General features: G+C 38.8%; 1 protein-coding gene across 1 annotated transcript in view; it reads right to left on the bottom strand.

The window, feature by feature from the left end:
• LOC149243342 (benzaldehyde dehydrogenase, mitochondrial-like) overlaps window positions 1-16,878 on the bottom strand; it is a 106,944-nt gene extending 90,066 nt beyond the window's left edge. Inside the window, exon 1 of the mRNA XM_089374488.1 lies at window positions 16,539-16,878. Within this exon, the coding sequence (XP_089230614.1) occupies window positions 16,539-16,623 (85 nt within the window). The 5' untranslated portion in view covers window positions 16,624-16,878. The remainder of the gene's footprint in view (window positions 1-16,538) is intronic.
• Window positions 16,879-24,758: the final 7,880 nt, after the last annotated feature.

Raw genomic sequence — 24,758 nt, 5'->3', positions numbered from 1 at the left:
AAATTAGGATTCAAACTATGGGATATAATTTCCAAATTTGTAATTTTAAATATTTAGTAAAAAAAAAAGTTGTCATGTTTTATTTTCAAGGAAATCTTCATAAGATATCTTATTCTTTCCTGGAATATTGAAATGGAGGACAAATTAATTGCTAATGACAATAACAATTGGTAACCTAATAAGACTTTGCTAAACTAGAATCAAAGAACTCACAATGAACTCTTTCTTGAAACGATGAGTTAACCTACTTGATGAAAACAACCTTGTCAACTCAAAAAGATGATAAAATAACTACAAGAAACCTATTTGAATATTGTAAATTAAATCAAAGAAACTCTCTTATCAAAACTTGGTTAACATAGGATTTAATAGGGATTTTATAAGACAAGTTGAAATTTGATTCAAATGCACTGGAATCCATTCTTTTGTACAACACTAGAACTCATATACTAATGATTTGGCTCCCTTCACCTTTCTCCCTCTCCCCTTTTGATGCTAAATTTTGATGGAGCATCAAAATAAAATATTAGTAATGCCAAATATACAATGAAAATTGGGTATATCAGCGAATAATTTTACAACAATCCAAACTTCGCATTGAGAAAACTTTTTGTTCTCTAAATCATGAAGGTCACTATCTTGGAAGACAAAGGGGATTCTCAAATAATAATCAATAAACTAAGTTAGATCCAATAAGCTAATCAAGATTATTAGCAGCGAATATTGAATTGGAAGTTGATTTCAACCCTCCAAATAATTTAAGAAATATTGTTCTTCACAAATTCAAGATCATCCACATTCAATTATTAAGAAATGTTAAGATTGTTGATGCTCTAACAAACCCAAGAGTAAATTTTGGTTGGGGGACATTACAAGCGTGGTGTAAAGATAAATCCAATCTACATTTCTTATCTTGGAAACGTATAAATCATTTGATTGTCAAGCATTAAGAGAGAAAAATCTAAACCTACAATGAATAACAATTTTTTGCTTCTTCTTCTTATATGTAACACCCATCATGTTACCCTTGTTGTTGTAATGTTAAAATTTTGACTATGTAATGCCAACATGGAGGCCATGGATGGTTGAGACATTATGTTGTAAAAATAAAATAAATTAAATGTGAATTTAATTGGCTAGCCTAAATGGAGGGACACATGGATCCAAGGTTTTGAGGGGCTTCCTTGTTGTGTGCATATTGGTTTCTTTTGGCATGCAGGTTGATTTCTAGTGACATGTCTGTTGGGTATACCTATAATGGTAACATTTAGCCTCATTAACATATATGTGACCAACCACCAACCTACAATGACATGCTTTTAAAGGTTGTAGAGTGAGCGACATGGGGAGGGATGGCACCATCCTGTTCCTCCTAGTGGATCGAGACAAAGAGAATGGAAGCCTAGGAAGACAAAGTGGAGAAGTGGAGACAGTGCCCTCACCCAAAGAGGGAGGAGGTGGCATAAGGAACCAAACCATCAACCGATAGATGAAAGAGTGTGATTGGATGGAAGGGAATAAAAAACTCACAAAAACAAACAATGTGAAACATAGGAGAAAAAAGTAGAGGGAGTTGGTAATAAAGTTGGGTAGAGAAAGAGCAAGGAGCTCATGGAGCCAAACGAAAAGATTGAATTGGACTGGATCTTTGGTTCAAGCCTTATGAATGAGCTCATAAGAGTAAGGGAGTTGTTTTGGTGCTTACTACTAGAGGGAAGTAGATAATTCACCTAGGCAGTGGACTCCTTGGTGTGATTCCCTTAAATAACCATCCCCTCAAACTTTGGATTTGACTCAAGGGTGGTACCTAGCCTATGGTTGGGTGGAGAGTCGAATTACCTCCTTTAGTTGCCAACTAATTTAACTCTCTCTCACACACACATATATATGGTTTTATTGAACTGTTGAAAATGTGTGCTTGTTACCATATTCTTGAATAGTAGGATCATTTATATGGTTATGACTAATTTTCTAAGGTTCACTCAGTTAACCTATTATTTTATGAGTTCTCAACTATCTTATATGTTTATGAATTGGGAAGCTTACTGCCATACCCATGATTGTAATATATCTTACATGTGATGAGTTTGAGTTATATGTTGTGTGTTAAATGAGTATTTGGTTAGAGATGATATTCACTTAGACAATGAATGATGCAATGATCCTATGAGTTTATGCATACTTATATATATTATTGTAATTAAGAATTATAATCAGGTTAATGGCCTGAGATTCATGATGTTACATATATTGTTTGTAGTCCTTTTGTGTAATCATATAAACATGTATGTCTTCTTACTAATCAATGAAGGAATCCTAACCCAATGATGAAGTTAACTAACTTTCAATAGATCTCAAAATAACATTGGCTTGCATATCTCATCTTGCATAGTGTTGAAGTTGGTTGAAATGGCCTTAAGAGCCATGCCTTTCTCTTAGTTCTAGACTTGGTGTAATTTGGGTTCAGATGGAACCCCTTTATTTTCTTTTGGATTGGTATAACACTTTTGAGATTCTTTTCTCATGCCCTAGTCTCAGCCTTCGGAAAATTTAGTGTCCTGAAAAGTGATTTGGTCTAAATAAAGTACCCAGATTTCCTTTATTTTCCCTTATTTTTCAGGAGTGCTATAGAAATTCGATGAATCTGAGCATTCAAGGGATTTGAAACTAACACTGGCACATATAAACATGAAGGCCTAGATACATCCGAGGCCAGATTATTTTGAAGTGTGGAAGGATATCCGATAATCCAGGAATCTGGTTATGGTGAGGATGCACACCTATTCATAGGCCCAGATATGCCATATTCCAAATACAATGTGGAGATCTGGATGATATGTGGTGGGTCCCACACCATATGCATTGCACAAAAGATGGATATGGATTATTGTGGAGAGAAACTAGATCTGGGGAATTTGGTATTCAGGGCGGTGAAGAGTGCATGTGTACATGAAGACCCATATGTGGTCAGAGTTGGATCACCCTTAGGTAGGATTGGATCCAGGGAATTTGGTATCCAAGGGTGACATCAAAGTGCACACTTTTGTGACAGTTGGATAATCTTTGGGTTCAGATTACTTTTAAGTGCGAGTGGGATCCGTAGATCTAGGGAAGTGAAAACCTAATACAATGTTGAGCGGCTGGATCAATCATGAACTAGTTACACAAGGAAATCACTGCAAGCTTGGTGGGACCCATGCACTAGAGTTGATATGGAAAGTACCATGATGACCTACTCGGATGTCACACAAGAAGTTTAATGATGATGTGGACCCACATTATGTTGACATGGCAGTGCCATGTGGACTACACATTAGTGCCACATGGCAATATTGCGATGACGTGGAGCCCTTACGCTACCCATTGTTCACTACACCTTGTATTTTCTCTTTGTTGAACATCGTGGGTGGTGATAACCCCAGGTGACATGACTTGGACATGAAAATAAGCCCCTTTGTAATGACTTGTCAAGGTGACAAGGAGGCCACATGGATGCCACGCGATTTATCGCCACTTGTCGCTTAACAACATAATTCAACCCTTGAGTGTTGATGGTGGTAGTGGTGGACTAGTGGCAATAGAGTGCTGGCGACAATTAACAATAAACTTGCCATTTTTCAGGACAACCAACTTATAGGACTGCCCTCATTATCGACCAACTTCCTTTTTGTAGTGCAATCGCAAAGTCTACAGGATCGATGATTTACAAGCGCTCACATCCTTCCAAAGGTTAATGCAAGGGGGATGGGGGGGGGGGGGGCGAAAAAAACCACTCTGGTAAACCACCATAGTATGAGGACGACATAGATCTATTGTGGGGGTCCCTTGTCCAATCTACAAATTGGATATGTAGCCCCTCGTAAGCTACCTTTGTTTGTTGTCACTTGATGACCTTTCCTTGACATAAAAACTCCACACACTACTAATAGACAAATTTGTCTTTCTTGGATACCATATGGTAGCCTAATCTTGATGTGGCTTTATACAATTGATCAAACTTCATGAAGTTATAAATTTCAATCCAAGAGTCAGATTAAGATAAAATTTATATCTGTATTCATGCTTCTGTGATCCATAATGAATTAAACAAAGTCTTTCGGTAGAAATCACATGAGAGAATTTTTTGGCCGACGCGTTTCGAACCAACAAGTGTGGTTCATCATGTGGTCCTAATGATGAACCACACTTGTTGGTTTGAAACAGGTCGGCCAAAAAATTCTCTCATGTGATTTCTACCGAAAGACTTTGTTTAAAATTTATATCGTCAAAAAGCTCTTGACAAGCAAAGCACGATGATGGAATTTGTTTTGAGATTTGAAGAAGTTGTAAAAAGAGAAATTTTGTGACTCCATCTTCATAATACACCTTGGAGGTCGAGTCAATTCAATAAGGAACACCACCTGTAGCCCGAGATACTGTAAGGGTGGCGGGGAAGAGACTATTACATTCTATGCAAGAGCATCGTGTACAATATTGCAAAAGGTTGTGCATGAGATAGAAAATGTTGTACAAAGTGGTAAAAAAAAATTCAAGAGAAACACAAAGGAGAGTAATTTGCAAGATGAGTTTGAAGGGAAGAAATAAATTTGGGATAAGTTATTTAAAAAATATGCCAAGGAAGAAGTGAACCAATGTACAAAGGAGGATGACATGCAGGGAAAAGGTTCTAGTGCAACTAGAAGGGGTGTAAAAAATGAAGATGGTGTAACAACACCCTACTTACCCCAGTGGGGTGGTGGCTACTGATAAATCCAACCTTTCTTATTCTGTTAAAAAATGGGATTACTTTTTTTCTTATATATATATATACCCTACCACCACCCCCTAGCGGTCCCCACCGTCGCATAAAAGACATGAAGTTTCTAGGCGGATCCCTGCACATTTGAACAACGAGGTCTTCATAAACAACTCCGACAAGGTAAAGTGCATGATGTTTACAAGGAGGTCACCCCTCGGAATGGGAGGAAAGAAGAAACCACTGATCGCCAAATCAACGACTCATATTCTGATATGGATTTAAACAAAAACGCAACAAATTACAGAGATAACCATAAACACAAAGATGCAGCGGAAATAATACTTCATTTCATTAATGCAAAATACTGAAATATGCTTACAAACAACAATGGAAATAAACCAGCTAGGGTGATGGTAGCTTATCCCTAAGAAGAGATGTGGTGGCTACATGCCTCTGAACTGTGATACAATGAGGCTCGCAAACCTATTTATTGTTGAGAAACAATGGAAAACCCTGAACATCCAAAAAACTAACCCTAGAAGATGAAACGCCAAACTGTGGGCCCCGTTTGGGTAAATTTGTACATCAACTTCCAGGGGTCGTAACTTTGGCATACGATCTCCATTTGACGTGCACAGTATCTCGTTAGAAAGATCTATCTGAGAACTACAACTTTGGGAAGAGAAACATTAGTCCATGGCCCCATGTTACTCCCAGTTTTCCAAAAAAACGTCATTTAGGGCCTCAAAACGGTTCCGGAAGTTCAGGACCCGAAAAACTACTAAAAATAGTAAATTGTGCTACAATTAAGGAAACTGAAAAGCTGAAAGAAACAATGGTGGGGTTCCAAGTGGACTTGGCAGGTGGCCACCAATATCCACCTAGATCATTCCTGTCCCCTTAGGAAACAATGGTCCCCATTGCATTGAGTTCCTCCATGAGATGAGGAAACTTCTGTTGAACTTGGTCCCTGGTGAGCCACTTGCCCTAGTGAAGGAGGTGGCCTGCGTTGACAACTCGATACAGTTGGATATTCTGCTGGCGAGTGTGCTTGATCTGTGTTTCCATGATCCGCTCAGTTGTTGCTTGTTCCATGCAATTTGGATTTAACTCTGTGGGTCTGAGTTGTTCTGCAATGTCGGATGTGTCTAGTAATGGTGGAAAGTATGGCCAAAGGTGGTCCACATTGAACACTGGGTGCAGGCCAAGGAATGGAGGAACGATAAGCTCAAATACATTCCCTCCCACAGCCTTGGTAATGGTTTAAGGACCATATCGGAGTGGTCTGAGTTTCTGATAGGCTCCGGTAAGGCGTTCCTTTTGCAAATGCAACTAGACTTTGTCACCCACCTAAAACTTGTGTGGCACCCGATGTTGATCATGTTTCTGCTTGTACTTGGCATTTTATTTCTCTAGAATGTCATGGACCTGTTGGTGAATATGTTGGATGTGCTCAATGAATTTGTTTGCCTTATCTGTTTTGGACTGGACATGAGCCTGCGTGAGTAGCTGCAAATGGCATGGCCACATCAATAGGACATAGTGGCTGGAATCCCAAGCCCACCTGAAAAGGGTTGTGGCTAGTCGAGCTATGGAGAGCCTGGTTGTAGCTGTGCTAAACATAGGGGGAGGCTCTTGTCCCACGTGCGTGGATGCTTTGAGTTGTACATGCGTAGAATGTGTACGATCATCCTGTTGACAACCTCTGTCTGGCCATTAGTTTGAGGATTGAAGGCTGTGGACTTAGTGAGTTTGGTGTCGAGCATCGACCAAAGACTGGACCAAAATGTACTGATGAACCTGCTATCCCGATCTGAGATGATAGACTGTGGGATCCCAAAGTGTACCCACACTCATTTAAAGAAGAGTTTAGCAATGGCTTCTACTGTGATATTCTTCTTGCAGGCAACCATAATGGCCATCTTTGAGAACCTGTCGACGACCACAAAAACATAGTCATTTCCATGCTTAGTGGAAGGAAGGCCTGACATTTAATCCATGGAGATGGATTCCCAAGGTTGACTAGGGGTAGGCAACGGGGTGTAAAGGCCTTGCTTCTTGATGGTTGGTTTGGCAATGGCGCAGGCAGTGCATGATCTGATGTACTTCCAGACATCTTGTCGAAGATTCGACCAATAGAAATACTTCTGTAGTACTGCCACCGTTTTCTCGACCCCAAAATGTCCAGCAGCCCGACTGTAGTGTGCTTTCCAAATCATCTTGGCACGCTCGCTTGAAGGAACACAAAGGTGATGCAGGTGGCATAACAGGGCATCCTGGAGGTGAAAATCTGGAACATGTTGACCCTCCAAGAGTGTCTGGTATGCGTGGCTGAATTCTAGGTTTCTTTTGCAGAGAAGTGGCCAATTAGAAGTCTCGTGCCCACAAGAGTTGAGCACAGTGGTTAATGCCATGATCGGTGGTCGACTGAGGCAATCTGCAACATTATTGGTGCTACCCTTCTTATACTTGATATTCAAATGGAACTATTGCAGGTATGTGGACCACTTCTGATGGTGATCATTCTGCAATTTCCCTTGGGTCTGTATGAACTGCAAGGGTCAGTGGTCTATGTGGATGACCGTTTCCTTCCCCAAAATGTAATGCTTCCATTGTCGGCAAGCCTGCACAATGGAATACATCTCTTTTTCATAAGTGGGATACTTCCAGACTGTGTCTGAAAGTGTCTCATTGTGATATGCCATTGGATGCCCGTGTTGAGTAAGGACTGCCCCAATAGCATAGTCAAAGGCATCTGTCTCGACCTCAAATGGTTGTTGCAAGTCTAGTAATGCGAGCACTGGTGTCGTGCAGAGGCGATCTTTCAACTCTGTGAACGCTTTCTGTTGAGATTCAGACCAAAAGAATTTTGCTTTCACTCCTCCCTTGGTGACTTGACTCAAGGGCCAAGTGATATGAGAAAATCCCAACATGAACTTGCGGTAGAAGTTGGTAAGACCTAGAAAGTTGTGGAGCTTTGTCAGAGTGGTTGGAGATGGCCAATCTCGAATGACTTGGATCTTGGTTGGATCCACATGCACCCCCTTTTCATCAATAATGTATCCCAGATACTGAACCTGGGTCATGCCAGAAGTGCATTTGTCCAAATTGGCACGTAACTTGTGTTTCTGCAGTGTTTGGAGAACCTGTCGGATGTGGTGGAGGTGCTCTTCCCAACTCTAGCTGAAGATCAGGATGTCATCCAAGTATACCACTACAATGAGTTGGTAAATGGCCGCAAGATGTCATCCATTAGCCTCATGAAGGTTGCAGGAGCATTCGTCAATCCGAAAGGAATAACCAACCATTCGAAAAGTCCCTCCTTGGCTTTGAAGGCAGTCTTCCACACATGGGAGGGTTCGATTGGTACTTGGTGATATCCTGACTTCAAATTGATCTTGCTAAAATATTTTGCCCCCTTCAGTTGGTCCAAGAGGACAATGATCTTGTTCAGTGCCCAATAGTCAATACAGAGTCTCCAAGTCCCATCCTTCTTCTGTACCAACACGATCGGGCTCCCATAGGGTGATGAACTGGGACGGATGTGACCTTTCTGTAGTTTCTCCTGAATCTGCCTCTTGATTTCATCATTCTCTAGAATGGAGCACTGATAGATTGGTCCATTGGGTAGCGACACACCTGGGGTAAGATCGATGGAGTGCTTGACCTGACAGTGTAGAGAAACCCATGTGGGGGAGGTGAAGATGTCCTCGTACTCCTCCACGACTTTGTCCGTCTATAGTTGTCGTGTGGAGGGGCCCTATCTGGAGGTCGTGGCCACCGTCTTTTTCTTTCCTTGAGGGCATATCATCAAGAAAACAATTTCTTAGTTTTGGAAATGAGCTTACTGCATTGTTTTGCAGTAATCAAAGAGATGGTGGTAGGCGGTGCTACCTCCGGTATCCTGTACAACTTATCTCCCAAACTAATAATAACCGCACGGGGCCTTGATTCATACACAACATGTCGCTTCCATAAGTATGGTTGTCCTAATAATACATCACAAACTTCAAGGGGAGCAATGTCACACAATACCTCATCCGTGAAGGGCTTGATATTGTATGGAAGGCGACATTGCTGGCTCACGCGAAGATCCTGTCCTTGGTGAAGCCACCCAATGGTGTACAGTTGTGGATGTGTTGTGGTCGGTAAGCCCAGCCACTTCACGACCTCTGCCGAAATGAGGTTCTTTTGGCTCCTGCTTTCGACAATGAACTGTAGCGGGGAGTCCTTTACCCACATTTGGGAGTGGAAGAGACGCTCCTCCTCCTCTGGATCTTTGAGTTCCTCCTTCTCGATCTTCGTGGTGGAAACGGTGGCATTGGGCTCCACATCGATAATCTGCTTCACTTTGTCATTCCCCTTGTCGGGTTTTGACTCAGAGTCAGAACATGCATCTGATTCTGAAACCTTTAACTTGGCCACCAGTGATTGCTTGGCTCGACACTCACTTGTGTTGTGAGTGGAGCTCTTATGGAACTCACACCACTTTCCTGTGTCCCTTTTTAGCTTCACGATGTTGTTCTTTGCTTGTAGCTTTGGCAAGTTGTCTTGGGCTGCCCCACCTTGGCTTTGTCCTTTGTTATGCGGTTTGGGGGCACCTTTCCCTTGCTTCAGATTCGCAGATCCAAAGTCTCGCTTCTTCTGTTTAAACTTTTGCTCGACCTTGACGGCATATCGGTATGTCGTGTCGAGTGAGGGGATGTTCAGGAATTATATTTCTTCCTGGATGTACTTGTGCATGCAACCACGGTACTTGAGTACCAAATGCTACTATGAATCCTTGATACCCAACTTTGTACGAAGGGTATGGAAAATATTGGTAAACTCCAGCACGTCTTGGTCCCTTCCCTGTCGCAGTGTGGTCCACTTTATGTATTGATCCTCATAAGCTTCCAACAGGGTCGTGCTGCTCCTTGATGACATCCCGGAATGAATCCCAAGTGGGTGTGGCTGAAAATAGTGAGCCTGTACTTTCATCCTTCTGCTCGCAGTAGGTTTCCCAGCAGTCCTTGACATGGGGGGCTGCTTTGGGAAGAGCAAAAATAATCTTTTCCCGACTGGAAAAATCATGAATAGAAAAATAACCCTCTAGGAGATTTAACCATTTATCGACGGCATCTACGTCTATCTGACCCTCGAATATGGGGATTTCAAAATTAACTTGTACCTTAAACGGTGTGGCGTTTCCAGAGTAGCTGTTGGAAGCTGATGCGTCGCCCTTGGGTAGCCGTTGAAGGATCTGGGAAAAGTTGTCCATCATTGCGTTCCTTTTTCGCTCAAGGGCTTCTTCGAGCAAGATTTTGATAGGATCTCCTGCCCCCTCATCTTTCTTTTCATCCGCCATGGGAGGTCGTCGGGATTTGCAAGGACGGCCTTGCAAAGGTTCAACCAATTCAAGCCCTAACTCCTTATATCCCGACCTCGTTGGGGACATGCAAAGAAAAACAGAGAAAAAACAGACCGCTCTGATACCAATGATCTGGATTTAAACAGGAACACAACAAACTACAGAGATAACCATAAACACAAAGATGCAGCGGAAATAATACTTCACTTCATTGATGCAAAATACTGAAATATGCTTACAGATAGCAATGGAAATAAACCAGCTAGGGTGATGGTAGCTTATCTCTAAGAAGAGATGTGGTGGCTACATGGCTCCAAACTATGTTACAATGAGGCTCGCAGGCTTATTTATTGTTGAGAAATAATGGAAAACCCTAAACATCCAAAAACCTAACCGTAGAAGATGAAATGCAAAACTGTGGGCCCCGTTTGGGTAAATTGGTACATCAACTTCACAGGGTCGTAACTTTGGCATACGATCTCTGTTTGACGCGCACAATATCTCATTAGAAAGATCTATCCGAGAACTACAATTTTGGGAAAAGCAACATCGATCCATGGACCCATGTTGCTCCCAGTGTTCCCAAAAAACATCGTTTAGGGCCTCAAAACGGCTCCCGAAGTTCAGGACCCGAAAAACTGCTGAAAATAGTAAACTGTGCTACAATTAAGGAAACTGAAAAGTTGAAAGAAACAATGGTGGGGTTCCAAGTGGACTTGGAAAGTGGCCACCAATATCCACTTGGATCATATTCACTCCAACACCTTCCATTACCTTTTCCAAAACCACTACAAGGGGTATCATAGAAGGCAATTTCAGGTTTTCCAAAACCATCTACAGGGTCTGTTGATGTGCACATGATGACAAGTTGGGGCCCATTCCTCCGATCTCATCATTGATATCAGCTTACCACGTCATCCTAATGCTTCCCATGCCTGTTCCCCTTTGTACCTTTGGGTGGGTCCTTCAGGACACATTGTCCCGGTCCCTTCACCTCGATGATTCTGATTGCCCACCCCTCTTGCACCTCCAGTACAATTCATCCCAGCCCCATTTCCCGGACGCTCTTCTAGCCTGCGTCTCTCAGGATTCTGGGGGTCAACCTCTGGGACACATCATCCCAATCCCTCGACACTATCATGTATTTATATGTATTCTCTTGAGCAAAGCACGATTTCAGAAGGATAAACCCAATCTTTCTTCTTCTGTTAGAAAAATGGGATTACATTTTTTCTTATATATATATATATATGCCCTACCAGTATGCCCTGGCGGTCCCCAATGTCACATAAAAGACATGCAATTTCTGGGCGGATCCTCACACATTTGAACAACGAAGTTGTCATAAGCAACTCCGACAAGGTAAAGTGCACGATGTTTACAAGGAGCACACCCCTCAGAATGGGAGGAAAGAGGAAACCATTGATCGCCCAATCGACGACTCATATTCACTCCAACACCCTCCATCACCTTTTCCAAAACCACTACAAGGGGTGTCAGAGAAGGAAATTTCGAGTTTTCCAAAACCACTTGCAGGGTTTGTTGATGTGCACATGATGACAAGTTGGGTCCCATTGCTCCGACCTCCTCATTGATACTAACTTGCCACGTCATCTCGACGCTTCCCATGCCTGCTCCCCTTTGTACCTTCGGTGGGTCCTGCGGGACACATTGTCTCGGTCCCTTCACCTCGATGACTCTGATTGGCTATTCCTCTTGCACCTCCAGTACAATTCATCCCAGTCCCTTGGCCCGGATGCTCTTCTAGCCTGCATCTCTTGGGATTCCAGGGGTCAACCTCTGGGAAACGTCACCCCAGTCCCCCAACACTATGGCATATTTATATGTCTGCTCTTGAGCAAAGCACGATTTCATAAGGACTGGTTTGGCATGTTTAATTTGGTTTTTTTTTTCCTCCACAAACCACTGTGCACATAGTTTACATTATTTGACCTTAACAGCTAAGTTAAGTATTTAATCAACCAACAAGGTTAAAATTACCTCCCTAGTTCTTACTCACACTACCTACATAGTTATACACTCTCGGTGCCTACATCATTGATATATATCTATATATCTATATATATATATATATATATATATATATATGACTCCCTTCATTCAGAGCATTTAGAGCAAAATCACAGTCACAAGAACCATTTAATAGGGTCTCTTTCTTTTCATATTATCACTGTAAATTATGCACATTTCAAGCAATCAATGTAGCTTAAATTTAATAGTCAAAACATATACAAATACATCCATTGGTATAAGACACATGTACAGGGACTTATCTTGAATTGAAAATAGAAGTATGGGAAATTGAGTTTGGGACAAGGACTCTCCACCCAATAATAAAGAGTTGCAGTCAGTCCTCACTTGCAAATGTCACCCCCCAACCAAATTTCGAAGATTGAGGGGTCTTTCTCAAGGGAATAAAACATCAATTGCTAGCTGAAACAAGGACTTCGGAGGCCTCCTTCCTCCGCCCACCAGCTACTTAGAAGTTACCAAATGTACAGGGAATCTAGAAGCCAACAACTTCCACCCTTAAGTATCCAATGGTAGCCAACCAAAACACACAAGGATTCTAAAGGCTTGTTGCCTCCACCCAAGAATTTCAAGGGAGTCTAGAGAAAAAAGTCTCCACTCTTCAAACAAAACACAATGGTTCCACATGCCTTGGGGAGTCCAGAATCCATTGTAAAACCAAACAACAAGAAAGGCTCCAAAGATCCTCCTTTCAAGAATCCAAGGAACAACCGTCACCCTAGCCATCAAGGGAATCTAGAAGAAGACCATCTCCACCCTTTGGATATACAAGGAATTGAGAGACCATTGTTCCTCACCTAGGAGAGATCTTCTTCCTACCAATCTTTCCAATTGAACTGATATCACTATCTTTCTTTTCTTCCTACAAGTCTCCTTTGTTGTTCCTCCTACTCTGTTGTTGAATGTTGAATTATGATCGAATGACAGAGAGTCCCCCTCTCCTTTCCTCCACCTTCTATTTCCTCTCATCTTTATGTCATTGTCAGCATAGTCCATTTCGCCTTTAATTTCTTTGTCCTTCCTGCCTTGTAATGTTTTCTAAGGTAGCATGGATCTGCGTACTTCTCTTGCATCCCAATTTAATTCATGTCCAGGTCATTGAAAACACACCAACCAACCTTTAATAGTGCATAATTAAGGAATGGAGTAAATGGATGTAATATTAATGTCTTGAATGTTTTATGGTTATAACCTCTTTCAATTAATAGTCTTGCTATATCTTTAGTGATGATAATGCACCTCAAGTAAAACCTTCTTTATGGCAAGTAATTGACACACTAGAGCTAGACCACACTACCTTTGTTGGACACCTACATGGATCTTGATTTGCATGTCAAGCCAACAATTGGTTATTTGCTAGGACCTACCAAATATAACCCAATTGTAGATTTAGACAATTAAAGGGGTCATCAATAAAGTCAATCATGACTTTTTAATTAAGCCCTTTAATAACTCGGATCTACAATCAAGTTAAGGATAAGCATTAAAACCCAACCATGTAATGTATGATACCCTATATTATAATGAAGCAACTCCTGAGAAAATATACATAATTAGTTTGATGAACAAAGCAACTTCTTCATAAAGTAGAGTTTCTTTTGATTGGGTGGGGGTGCAAAAGTATAAGGACCACTTTCTCTTTCATGATATATACAATATTTTTTTGGCTGGACTTTTTAACTTACCCAATCAAAATATTGCAGATATCATCAAAGAAAAAGTGGTCCTTAAACTTTTAACTCTGTCTTTGTAATTAACGCAAATATTCCTTTGTTGCAACTTCAAAATGAACCTCTCCATAGTTATAAAGCAAACATTCCTACTGGAACCTGAATTTAAATGTCTGGCTTCGAAGTGCATTGAGTAATTTTTCAATTTTTCGCACAAAATAAAACTCTTTGTAACTAACCCAAATATTCCTCTGTTGCGACCTCAAAATGAACCTCTCAAACTCTTTGTAACTCTGTCTTCGTAACTAACCCATTTATTCCTGTGTTGCGACCTCAAAATGAACCTCTATAGTTAAAGCAAACATTCCTACTGGAACCTGAATTTAAATGTCTAGCTTCGAAATGCATTAAGTAATTTTTCAAATTTTCGCACAAAATAAAACTCTTTGTAGCAAATTAGGTAAATATGGCACAAAATGAAACTCTTTGTTATAAATTAGGTAAATATTTCTCTGACAGCCTGAATTTAGAGATTTCCAACGTCAAATATGCACGAAGGAAGGTTATAATTAGGCCACCCAAAAAAATTCAATAAATTTACGGACTTTCCCTCTGTAACTAATCCAAATATTCCTATTAGAACTTCAGAACGAACATCTCCCTCTGTAACTAATCCAAATATTCCTATTAGAACTTCAGAACGAACATCTCTATAACTAAAGCAAACATTTCTATTAGAAACCTGAATTTAAATGTCTGGCTTCAATATGCATTAACTAAATTTTCAAAATTTCACACAAAATAAAACTGCTGGTAGCTAAATGGGTAAACATTCTATTACATCTTGAATTTAGAGATTTTGGACACAAATGAAGATTATAATTAGGCCACTTCAATAAATTTATAGCGTTTCTCTCTGTAACTAATCTAAATATTCCTATTAAACTCAAAATGTACCTCTATAGCTAAAGCAAACTTTCCTAGCAAAACCCCGAATTTAAATATCTGGCTTCAAAATGCCTTAAGTAAATTTTCACATTTTCGCACAATATCAAATGCTTGGTAGCTAAATAGGCAATCATTTCCATTACTGCCTTAGTTTAGAGATTTCGGACGTCAAATTTGCACAAAAGAATATTATAATTAGGCCATCTCAATAAATTTACAGACTCTCGGTCTATAACTAATCCAGATATTCCTGTTAGAACCTCAAAATGAACTCTCTATGGCTAAAGAAAATATTCCTATTAGAACCCTGAATTTAAATGTCTGGCTTTATAATGTCTAGAGTAAAATTTCAAATTTTCACACAAAACGAAACTCTCTGTGACTCAATAGACGAATATTTCTATTAAAGCCTGAATTTAGAGATTTCCGACCTCAGATTTGCGCAAACAAGGATCAAAATTAGGCCACTTCAATCAATTTACAGAGTCTCTCTGTAATTAATCCAAATATTCCTATTAGAAACTCAAAATGAACCTCTACAAAGCTAAAGCAAACATTCCTCTTAGAACCTTGAATTTAAATGTCTGGCTTCAAAATTTTACCGTTTTAGTTTAAGGAAAGGGAAGAATATAATAACGCGCATCGATAAATTTAGAGTCTCTCACTCAAAAAGAATTTCTTTGTACGCGAGTATTCTTATTGAAATCTAAACATCAATCTAAATCTCTCGTACACAAGTACTCTTATTAAAGCCTGAACATTAAATAATTCTCTCTCTAGCTGCTGCACATTCCTAATTGAGCCTAGACGTTAAAATGAACCTCTCTGTAACTAAAGTTGTCAACATTTACACTAGACCCTGTATTTAGAGATGTCCTGCTTCAAATCTGAAGGAAAGAATACAATAAGGCGGCTTCAATAAATTTACAATCTTTCCCTCACAATCAACCTTTCTGCAGTTATGTACGAAGTACTTCTACTAAAACCTGAATATGGACATTAAAGCCTGAACATTAAATGTTTCTCTCTATAGCTACTGCACATTCCTACTTGAGCCTGGACATCAAAATGATCCTCTCTGTAACTGAAGTTGTCGACATTTATACTAGACCCTGTATTTAGAGATGTACTGCTTCAAAATTTGAAGGAAAGAATACAATAAGGCAGCTTCAATAAATTTACAATCTTTCCCTCAAAATCAACCTAAAGAATACAATAAGGCGGCTTCAATAAATTTACAATCTTTCCCTCAAAATCAACCTAAAGAATACAATAAGGCGGCTTCAATAAATTTACAACCTTTCCCCAAAATCAACCTTTCTGCAGCTAAGTACGAAGTACTCCTACTAAAACCTGAATATGGACATTTCTGGCTTAAAGATTTCACAATTTTGGCTTTAGATTTCAATAAACTATAATCTTTCCCTCAAAATCAACCTTTCTGCAGCTACGTACAAATTACTCCTACTAAAACCTGAATATGGACATTTCTGGCTTAAAGATTTCACAATTTAGCTTTAAATAAAGAATATGATACAGATACTTCAACACGTTTAGAAAATTTCACTCAAAATTAAACGCCTGAATTAATTTGAGATCGAAGAAAAGATCAGAATAAGTTGAATTCCGTAACTTTACTGCTGTCACAATTTAAAGCCAAACCAGAGACACAAATAATATTCTGAGACTTAACAAAAACCGTAATGCTGAGTTAAACTTTTGATGTATTAAGCTTAAACGAACGAGGACGAAGCAGAGAATATGGTCAGCATCCTGATACCTGGCGATCCAACAGCAGATGAACGGGAACCAGCAGACCGCACTCCTCGCACTATAAGTGAAGAAAATCTCCTGGCTATTGTCATCGTTGTTGCACTGGAGCTCCAACAACCTTCTCCTTCTAAGTTCTGGGAGATATACAACCTTCTCACTCCTCCTGGACAATAGGAAACATTCGGGAATCGCAGGTTATAGGTGCATGCACTGGAGCTCCAACAACCTTCTTCTCATGGGAGACATACAACCTTCTCACTCGTCCTTGGGAGATGGGAAATATTCAGCCATCGCAGGTTAAGGGTAGGTGCATCGACTTGTCAACCTCAAAAGAAAGCATATCTTCATATTGAATGAGTGCAAGAAGAGGACACACTTTCTTTGCTTTCATCTGGAATGGTGTATATACACGTAGATGGTGTACATCCCTGACTTACAGAGTCTGAGTGACAGTCCCTCTCTTTGAATCTTGGATTCAATTTGTCTTATTTGACGGAGTACGAGCGATCAAGTATGTCTGTCCTTTATTTTTATCATTTGAAGATATTAAAAGGTGGAGCCATTTGATTTTATTTTGTCGTTTATTTTTCTTTTAACATTGTCGTTTATTTTTCTTTCAACATCTTGTAAGAAGTCGGTTGAAACATTTGATTTTATTTTCTTAATTATTTTGGGTTTTAAATTTTTCATAGGAGTTATTCTAATTTTAAAATCAATAAAATGAAAAATTATTTTAAAATTTCAAATGAATATGTTGGAATATTTTTGAATTTAGGTTTCTATTATCTATATTAAATTTTTGAGTCATTTTTTTGACGATAATCACATCAAAATTTATTTGTTGACATGTTTCGAACCATTCAATGTGGTTTATCATTTCAAACCATCCAGTGTGGAACATTTTATTATAATTTTACATAATTGTAATATATATATTTTTAATTTATTAAAATTAGATTATATATATATATATATATTATTGTAATTAATTATTGTTGCTTTTAGATTGATGGGTAAACTTATCTATTTTGGAATAAAGGGTTTATAATTTTAATTTGATCATTAATAATTATGAAGCGGATCTAAGAAATTCAAGCTTTATAAATATTTCTAGTAGTAGTTAAGATAGAGGGTTGAGATTTATATTAAAGGTAGTTTTGTCATTTTTACTTTTCAATTTAATTAAAAAAATATCATGTCCATTAATTACTTATATATATATATAAAGTTATTATTTAGGCAATCTTATATTTTCTAAGCTTTGTAGTGTGAGATCATAATGTTTATTATGGATTGATGCCTATAGAGATTGACCAACCATTTAATTTATATGAAAGCAATAATTTATTATTATCTAGACTAGCCTAGCCTAGCCATATAAGTTAAATTGTTGATGAACAAGGATAGACTTAGGACACAAGATAACATGAAATACAATTATGGCAACGAGGTTGGAAAGAATTCAAATCTTAGGGTTGGAAGTTATTTACATAGCTAAACAACCTTTTAATAATGCAAATAATCTAAAATGCATAATTATAAAATGAAAGTAACTTAATAAATTTACTCACAATCTTCATTAAACTATGATGACAAAGAATAATTGTTTTGATTAAATCTTGATCATACATGTAATACTTATAATAAAAAACTCAATTTGGCACCCTCTTTTCGATATAAACATGCCTATCAGTGTAATTGTATTTTATTTTCATTTTTATAGAATTTATTAAACAATAATAATAATTTGTTAATACTATAAATGTGGTATATCTACCTAAGTTGTAAATGCAAGTTACTCTCACTGCAATAATTTGATGTTTGAATTTGACCCACAAGAAAGTGGTGTTTCTCACTTATTTCATGGTCCCTCTTTATTTGTTACATTATTATCATGCCCCTAAAAGCTTCACATGATTTTTGGTGCACCTTTGATCTCTAGTCATGTGACATAAACATGTTTTGCATTGATGGCTTGACCACCTCGACAATACATCACCGAGACTATGTCGCACATTGAATCAACACTCACTTTTAGACAAGTTATATAGCATAATCTCAAACTCAGTCTAAAACCAAGTGTATATTTGTCTTCCATGATAACATTCAAATATATGTGCATTGATAAATCACAGAAAGTATTCCAACATCATCACTTAACACATTATTCATCACATGAAAATGTACACGAGGTATGTGATGAGTGGTTTGCGACCTTACTGCAAAAAGGTATATATATATATATATATATATTCTACAATAGTTTGATTTAAGTCTCCAACTGAGTCACCTGATCGACACTAAAATACATCAAATTACCACACTTGGGTTACTACCACATGTCTCTTTACTCAGCAGAAATCGTGCACACAGACTACGACTTCAAGCTATTCCATATCCCCATCAGTTTGCCTCCCAAATGTCCCAAGTGGAGGAGCAACCGCACATCCAAGAAAACCCCCAAACTTTCAAGCAATTTTCCTTCTCTTTGTTGCGGTGTGACTCCCCTTTGTTTCGCTATGCGAGTTGTGGTTGTGTTCCATTTTTCCCATTTGGTTCTCCATCGTTTCATTTATATATGAGTCGAGGGAATGCTAAGGTGTGCAACATAGTGTTTTTCCTCGCAACATTTCATCGTAAGCTAACTCCCCATATGGTTCCACTATCACATGAATCATCTCATGCATGTGCTCCACATGTCAGCTTGACCCATTGGTTGGGCATGAATGCCCATTATTGTGCCCACATGTCACTTGTCTCACCCACTGTTCAATTATGCGTGCCTTACTCCACACCCATACTTCAATCATGTCGACCATTGTTCAAGTGTGCACACCTACACGCCACCCCATCTCAAGTCATCTCAAACTGTTGTTTCATCCCAGTGGGGCATGCACACCCTATGTTGCACCCAATTGTCCCAATATTTCTCGATCAACTCATCACGGTGCACCCATTATGCGCCTAAGCCATTGAGCCAACTCATACACAAAAAACTCTAAATTTCCTATAAATGTCACATTAAACATCACATTTCTTGTGATGGTGATGTCCTTACACTCGCCCCATCTCAATTATGTGCATACTCTCCTTAAGGGCCTAACATCCTCCCCCACTAAAAATTATGGCGTCCTTGGTAGTGCTCCAATCTATAACTCCCTAAGTCATAAAGTAAATAATTGCATCATGAAGTGTCACTCCTATGGATGATGCATTTGACCACTTCTACTAAAATTACTCATGCATGTCCTCCATGTGTTGGATCCTCCAGTGACTCCTTGCTAATCAGGTAGCTAATCTAATCACCACACCAAGCTCCACAAGAACTCATGTCACTCACATAAGTGCAATATCCTTAAACCTCAAATCATTCAAGTAACCCATCATCGCCTTCTTTGCCCATGTATGGTACTCCAAAGGCACACAACTAGTATGTCTCGTCATCCAACTACAACAATGATCCAAAATCCTCTTTCCTCAATGTGAAGGTGAGGTGTGGTAGTGATGGTGACCACCACTTCCATCTCCAATCCCCATATAACCTACTCTAATTATACCTCCATGCTTCTCTATAAGATATATCAACAATGGTGGATGTGAATTGTTCTTGCCTTATGCCTCTTTAACAAGAAACTCCAACTCTGGGTCACAAGGCCAACCTCACCCCTAAGCCTCATGTGTTTGAACCAATCTCCTCCTTCACCCGCTTGTAAGAAGGAAAATCTCATTGGCCACACTCCTAGATTAAAGGTGCCACCATGTCCTCATTGGAAACATCAAGAATCAATCCACACTCCTCCAAATGATCTACTCTCAACTCCAATCTCTCAATCCTATTAGTCAAGAATGTCATAATTTGCACATGCTGGAAGAGAAGAGAATCCATCACATCCATCTTCTCACAAACATCATTGCTCAACTTTTGATCTACCCTATATCTGAATAGAAGTCATCCTAACAGTTGTACTAGTAGCTCCCTTCAAAGTCTTCATTACAATTAGATCCTATCCTGATAAAAAGAACAAGCATCCCATGTGTGGAACTAGCATTTCTCTCTTTACAATTAATAACTATTGTACCAACACCAATTTATAGTCATCTAGATGCATGGTGAAGCTCACCTTTCCCTGGCAATTTCCAATGTGAATGGGAACATCCTTAACCATCCCAATCACATGTATCTCTTCCAAATTAACTACCTTGAAGGATTCATGGACTGACTTGAATATCAATCCAATCTCTCTAGCCACATCCTCTCTCATAAAGTTATGCATAGCCCCATTGTCAACCATAACCCCCATCTAAACACCATTAACATCCATACTCACAAAATCAAGTTGAGTCCTCTCTGGATCATGTTTTGTGGTAGTCTCATTCATAGAAGCTACTCCTAAAACTTGTAGTACACCAACTATTGGTCCTTCCTCTTGCTCCAAAGAAGCCACCTTTCGCTTCAACATGCAACTCTTCACTAAATTCTCCTTTTCCATATCCAACATGAAAGGGGTTTATTTTCCCTTACAGTGCATGCTTGCTTAGTTTCCTCCTTAGAAGGCTTGGTCCTTCTTCTTCTTGCCCTTATCACCATGGCCTCCCTCTTGATATTTTCTTCCAAACTTGCCTTCTTACCAAAAATCAAAAAGTTTATCTACTGCAGTGATAACCTCTACAAGAGTCTAGATGTTATGTCTCCTCAACTCAGTATGTGCCAATAGTTACAATCCATTAATGAAGTGGTACAATCGATCTTAAATTGACATCTATTTAATCTCCAACATAAGTTCTGAGAACTCCTTGATGTATGCCTAAATAATTCATGTATAATTGAATTCCATAAGGCAATTCTTAGCAATCTGTGCTTGATTCCCTACACCAAACTGCACAAACAAGGTTGCCTTCATCTCTTCTCATGTATAAATCCTCTCTATAATATGACCATATGACAAATCCTCCACTCTAGTTATCCACCACAACTTTGTTGTTCCTATTAGATACATAGTAGGAACATTCACCTTAGCCTCATCCGAGCACCCACTCATCTTATCCAAGTACTACTCGACATCCCAATAGAAATTTCCAAGCATCTTGGCACTTCTCCCATCATACAATTTCGGTTCCTTAATCCTCACTCTCACTAAAGTAATGTGTGATCCCTATCATACTTCCTTCTTTATCACTATAGTTGTGTCTACTTTCTCTTAGTTCAAGGCTATAAGATAACCAACTTCATATTTTAAGTGCTTCAAATAATCTCCCGACGCATCATCTTAGGTTTGCTCCACTATTTGTGTAATCCCCTCAATCTCACTAATGCCATGAAGGAAATATTCCCTCATAGTACCCATGTCCCTTCTTACCTCTTTAGACTCATTCCCAAGTGCTTGCATAACATGCATCACTTAGACCATATGTTCTTCCATGGCGAAAACCCTCTCTATCAATCTAGAGCCATCCTTACTTGCAGACCCAATGCTACATGACCTAGTAATGACCATCTCAACCACAGTTGCACTACATTATCACTTTTGCGGTAACCTACACTTGATAAAATACTTCTTCCACCCTAGCAACACTATGCTTTGTTATGTGCTTTGATAGTTTCTCTAGTCTTGATCTTCTCTAATAACACCTATTACACCTCTAGAGACTTCACACAGTTTAAGGCACCTCGTGATCTCTAGTCATGCAACATTAGTGTTCTTATCACTGATGGCCTGGACACCTTAGGAATACTTCACCCAAACTATGCTTCACAAATAAATACTTGCTTTAACACATCCTAGACAAGTTATATAGTAGAGTCTCAAACCAATCTAAAACTAAGTGTATCTTTGTCTTCCATAATAACATCCACATATATGTGTATTCATAAATCATTTACAATATTAAACTTCATCATATAAAGTATACTGACATCATCACAGAACACATTATTCATCACATGAAAATGTACACTAGATATGTGAGGCATGACCTTGCCACAAAGATGTATATAAAAATCTACAAAAAATATTGTTTACAACAACTGGGTTTGGGTCTCAAACCGAGTCAACTATCCGACACCAAAATAAAACACCAAATTACCACACTTAGGATGTTTCCACTCATCCCTTCACTCAGCATTGGTCATGCACATCGATTTCAGCTTTAGGATGTTCCACAACCCCTTTAGTTCACCTCCTAACCATCTCGGTTGGAAGAGCAACCATGCATCCAAGAGAAACCCAAAATCTTAAATCAATGTTCCTTCTCCTTGTTGTGGGGTGGTTCCCCTTCATCTCGTTATGAGAACTATGGTGGCATTATGTGTTGTGTTCCTCCATTATGCCCATTTGGTTCTCCATCATTTCATTAATATATGAGTCGAAGGAATTCCAAGGCTTGCAATACTTGGCTTTCAACCAATTGTCACGATATTTTGTCTCAATCCAACCTATCATATAATTCCACCATTGCACGACTCGTCTCATGCATGTGCTCTACATGTTAGTTTGATCCATCAATTGGGTGTGCCCTCATGTCACTCATCTTGCCCATTGTTAGTTGTGCACGCCTAAATTTGCACCCACACTTCAATTGTTTCAACCACCATTTAGGTTTGCAGGCCCACATGCCACCTTATTTCAAGTTGTCTCAACATGTCATGTCATCTCAGTTGGGTGTGCACACCCTCCGTTACGCCTAATCATCCCAAGTCATCTCAGTAAACTCATCTAGGCATTCCCATCGTGTTCCTAAACCACCAAGCCCACTCATACACATAAAAACCCCAAATTTCCGACAAATGTTGCAATAAATGTCACATTTCTTGTGATGGTGATGACATTTTTCTCACCCCATCTTGAGTATGTTCACACTTGCCTTGACGGTCTAACAACTATGGTTCTTTTTCTATTAGGAATAAAATATTGGAGCAATAAAATTAAAATGAATGTGGGAATAAAACATAACTAAAACAATACAAAGGAGACACCAATATAAGTGACTCACCTGATTTAGGCTACGTCCATTGATAAATAACTAATCCTTCCTTTTATTCCATCCAACAAAATGAAGGGATGCAACTTGCAACATATTTGTGGAAACTCCTCTTTTCTCTTTTAGAGTCTCCTCACGCTCAATTGTAATACTTTGTAAATATTACACAACTGCAATACAATTCCCTCATAAAAAGAGTGTTTCCTTCTAGGGAAAAAGGCCCTAACATAGCTTCTAGCATTAGATATATGACATAATGATTAATGCTCTAGATTGACTATGAAATTACAATATTTTACAAAGCAATTTTTCAAAAATCTCTTTGGGGGCGTTGCCCCTGAACTGCCAAGGAGGGCTCTAAAGAAATTTCGTCACCCACCTTAGACCTATTGGCGACAATAGTAGAACGGTAAGTCTCCCTACACCCCCCATCAAAATTAGAGTCCAAACGTGGCTAGAAAACAAGACCTATGAATCAATAAGACAATTAGGCTCCACAACCAACATTTTCAACATGGAGTGTACATAGAGCATACATGGTTGTAGGAAATGGTATACTTGTTGTGTTGTGGTTCAAGGAAGATAATAGAAAAAAGGCATTTATTAAAGGTGTAGCAACCTCCCTCCATTTGTGGAATTCTAGTGATCTAAGCAATTAGAGTTTTGATTAATCCAAAATTGTAATTTATCTTTTAAGTATTTGAATAAATTTTACAATGAGAAAAAACCCTTAGGGGGAAAACCCTACCTTTCATAGAATTTTGTTCATGGTGAACTTTGACCATACTTAAAAATTTAGTAGGATTCAACACAGATTTATTATGAAAAGGAGGGTATGTTTGCTACATAATTAACTTATTCCATAAAAAAATATTGTTAGACTCTAGGTAATTTAAGTGAGGATTCACAATACAAAAACTAATTCTATATGCAGGTACAAAGATTATATTTTTGAATAAAAAGCTCATCTTACCCAATCTCCCCAACTAATATAATGCATATCTTCCCTTTTTAAACATTATATTCCTCTAGTAGTTATCATACAAAAAAATGTCTTGACAAGGTAGGCTTGAATAACTCCACACATGATTTTTTCATTAATGTGAGCCATACATAAATACATTGAGAGATGATCTCTGGTTTCATCTTTCAATAGGTTTGATGATTATTCCTATCCATGTATGGATCTTTGTATTTCTCCTAAAAAAGATACTTTTAAAAGACCATAATTCCCTAGGATTAGGTATCT

Source organism: Pinus tabuliformis, chromosome 8, assembly GCF_031772625.1.
Source record: "Pinus tabuliformis cultivar Carrire ecotype Pingquan chromosome 8, CPIR1, whole genome shotgun sequence".
NCBI lineage: Eukaryota > Viridiplantae > Streptophyta > Pinopsida > Pinales > Pinaceae > Pinus > Pinus tabuliformis.
Note: the sequence above shows the minus strand (reverse complement) of the source record. Positions and strands in the feature narration are given on the sequence as shown.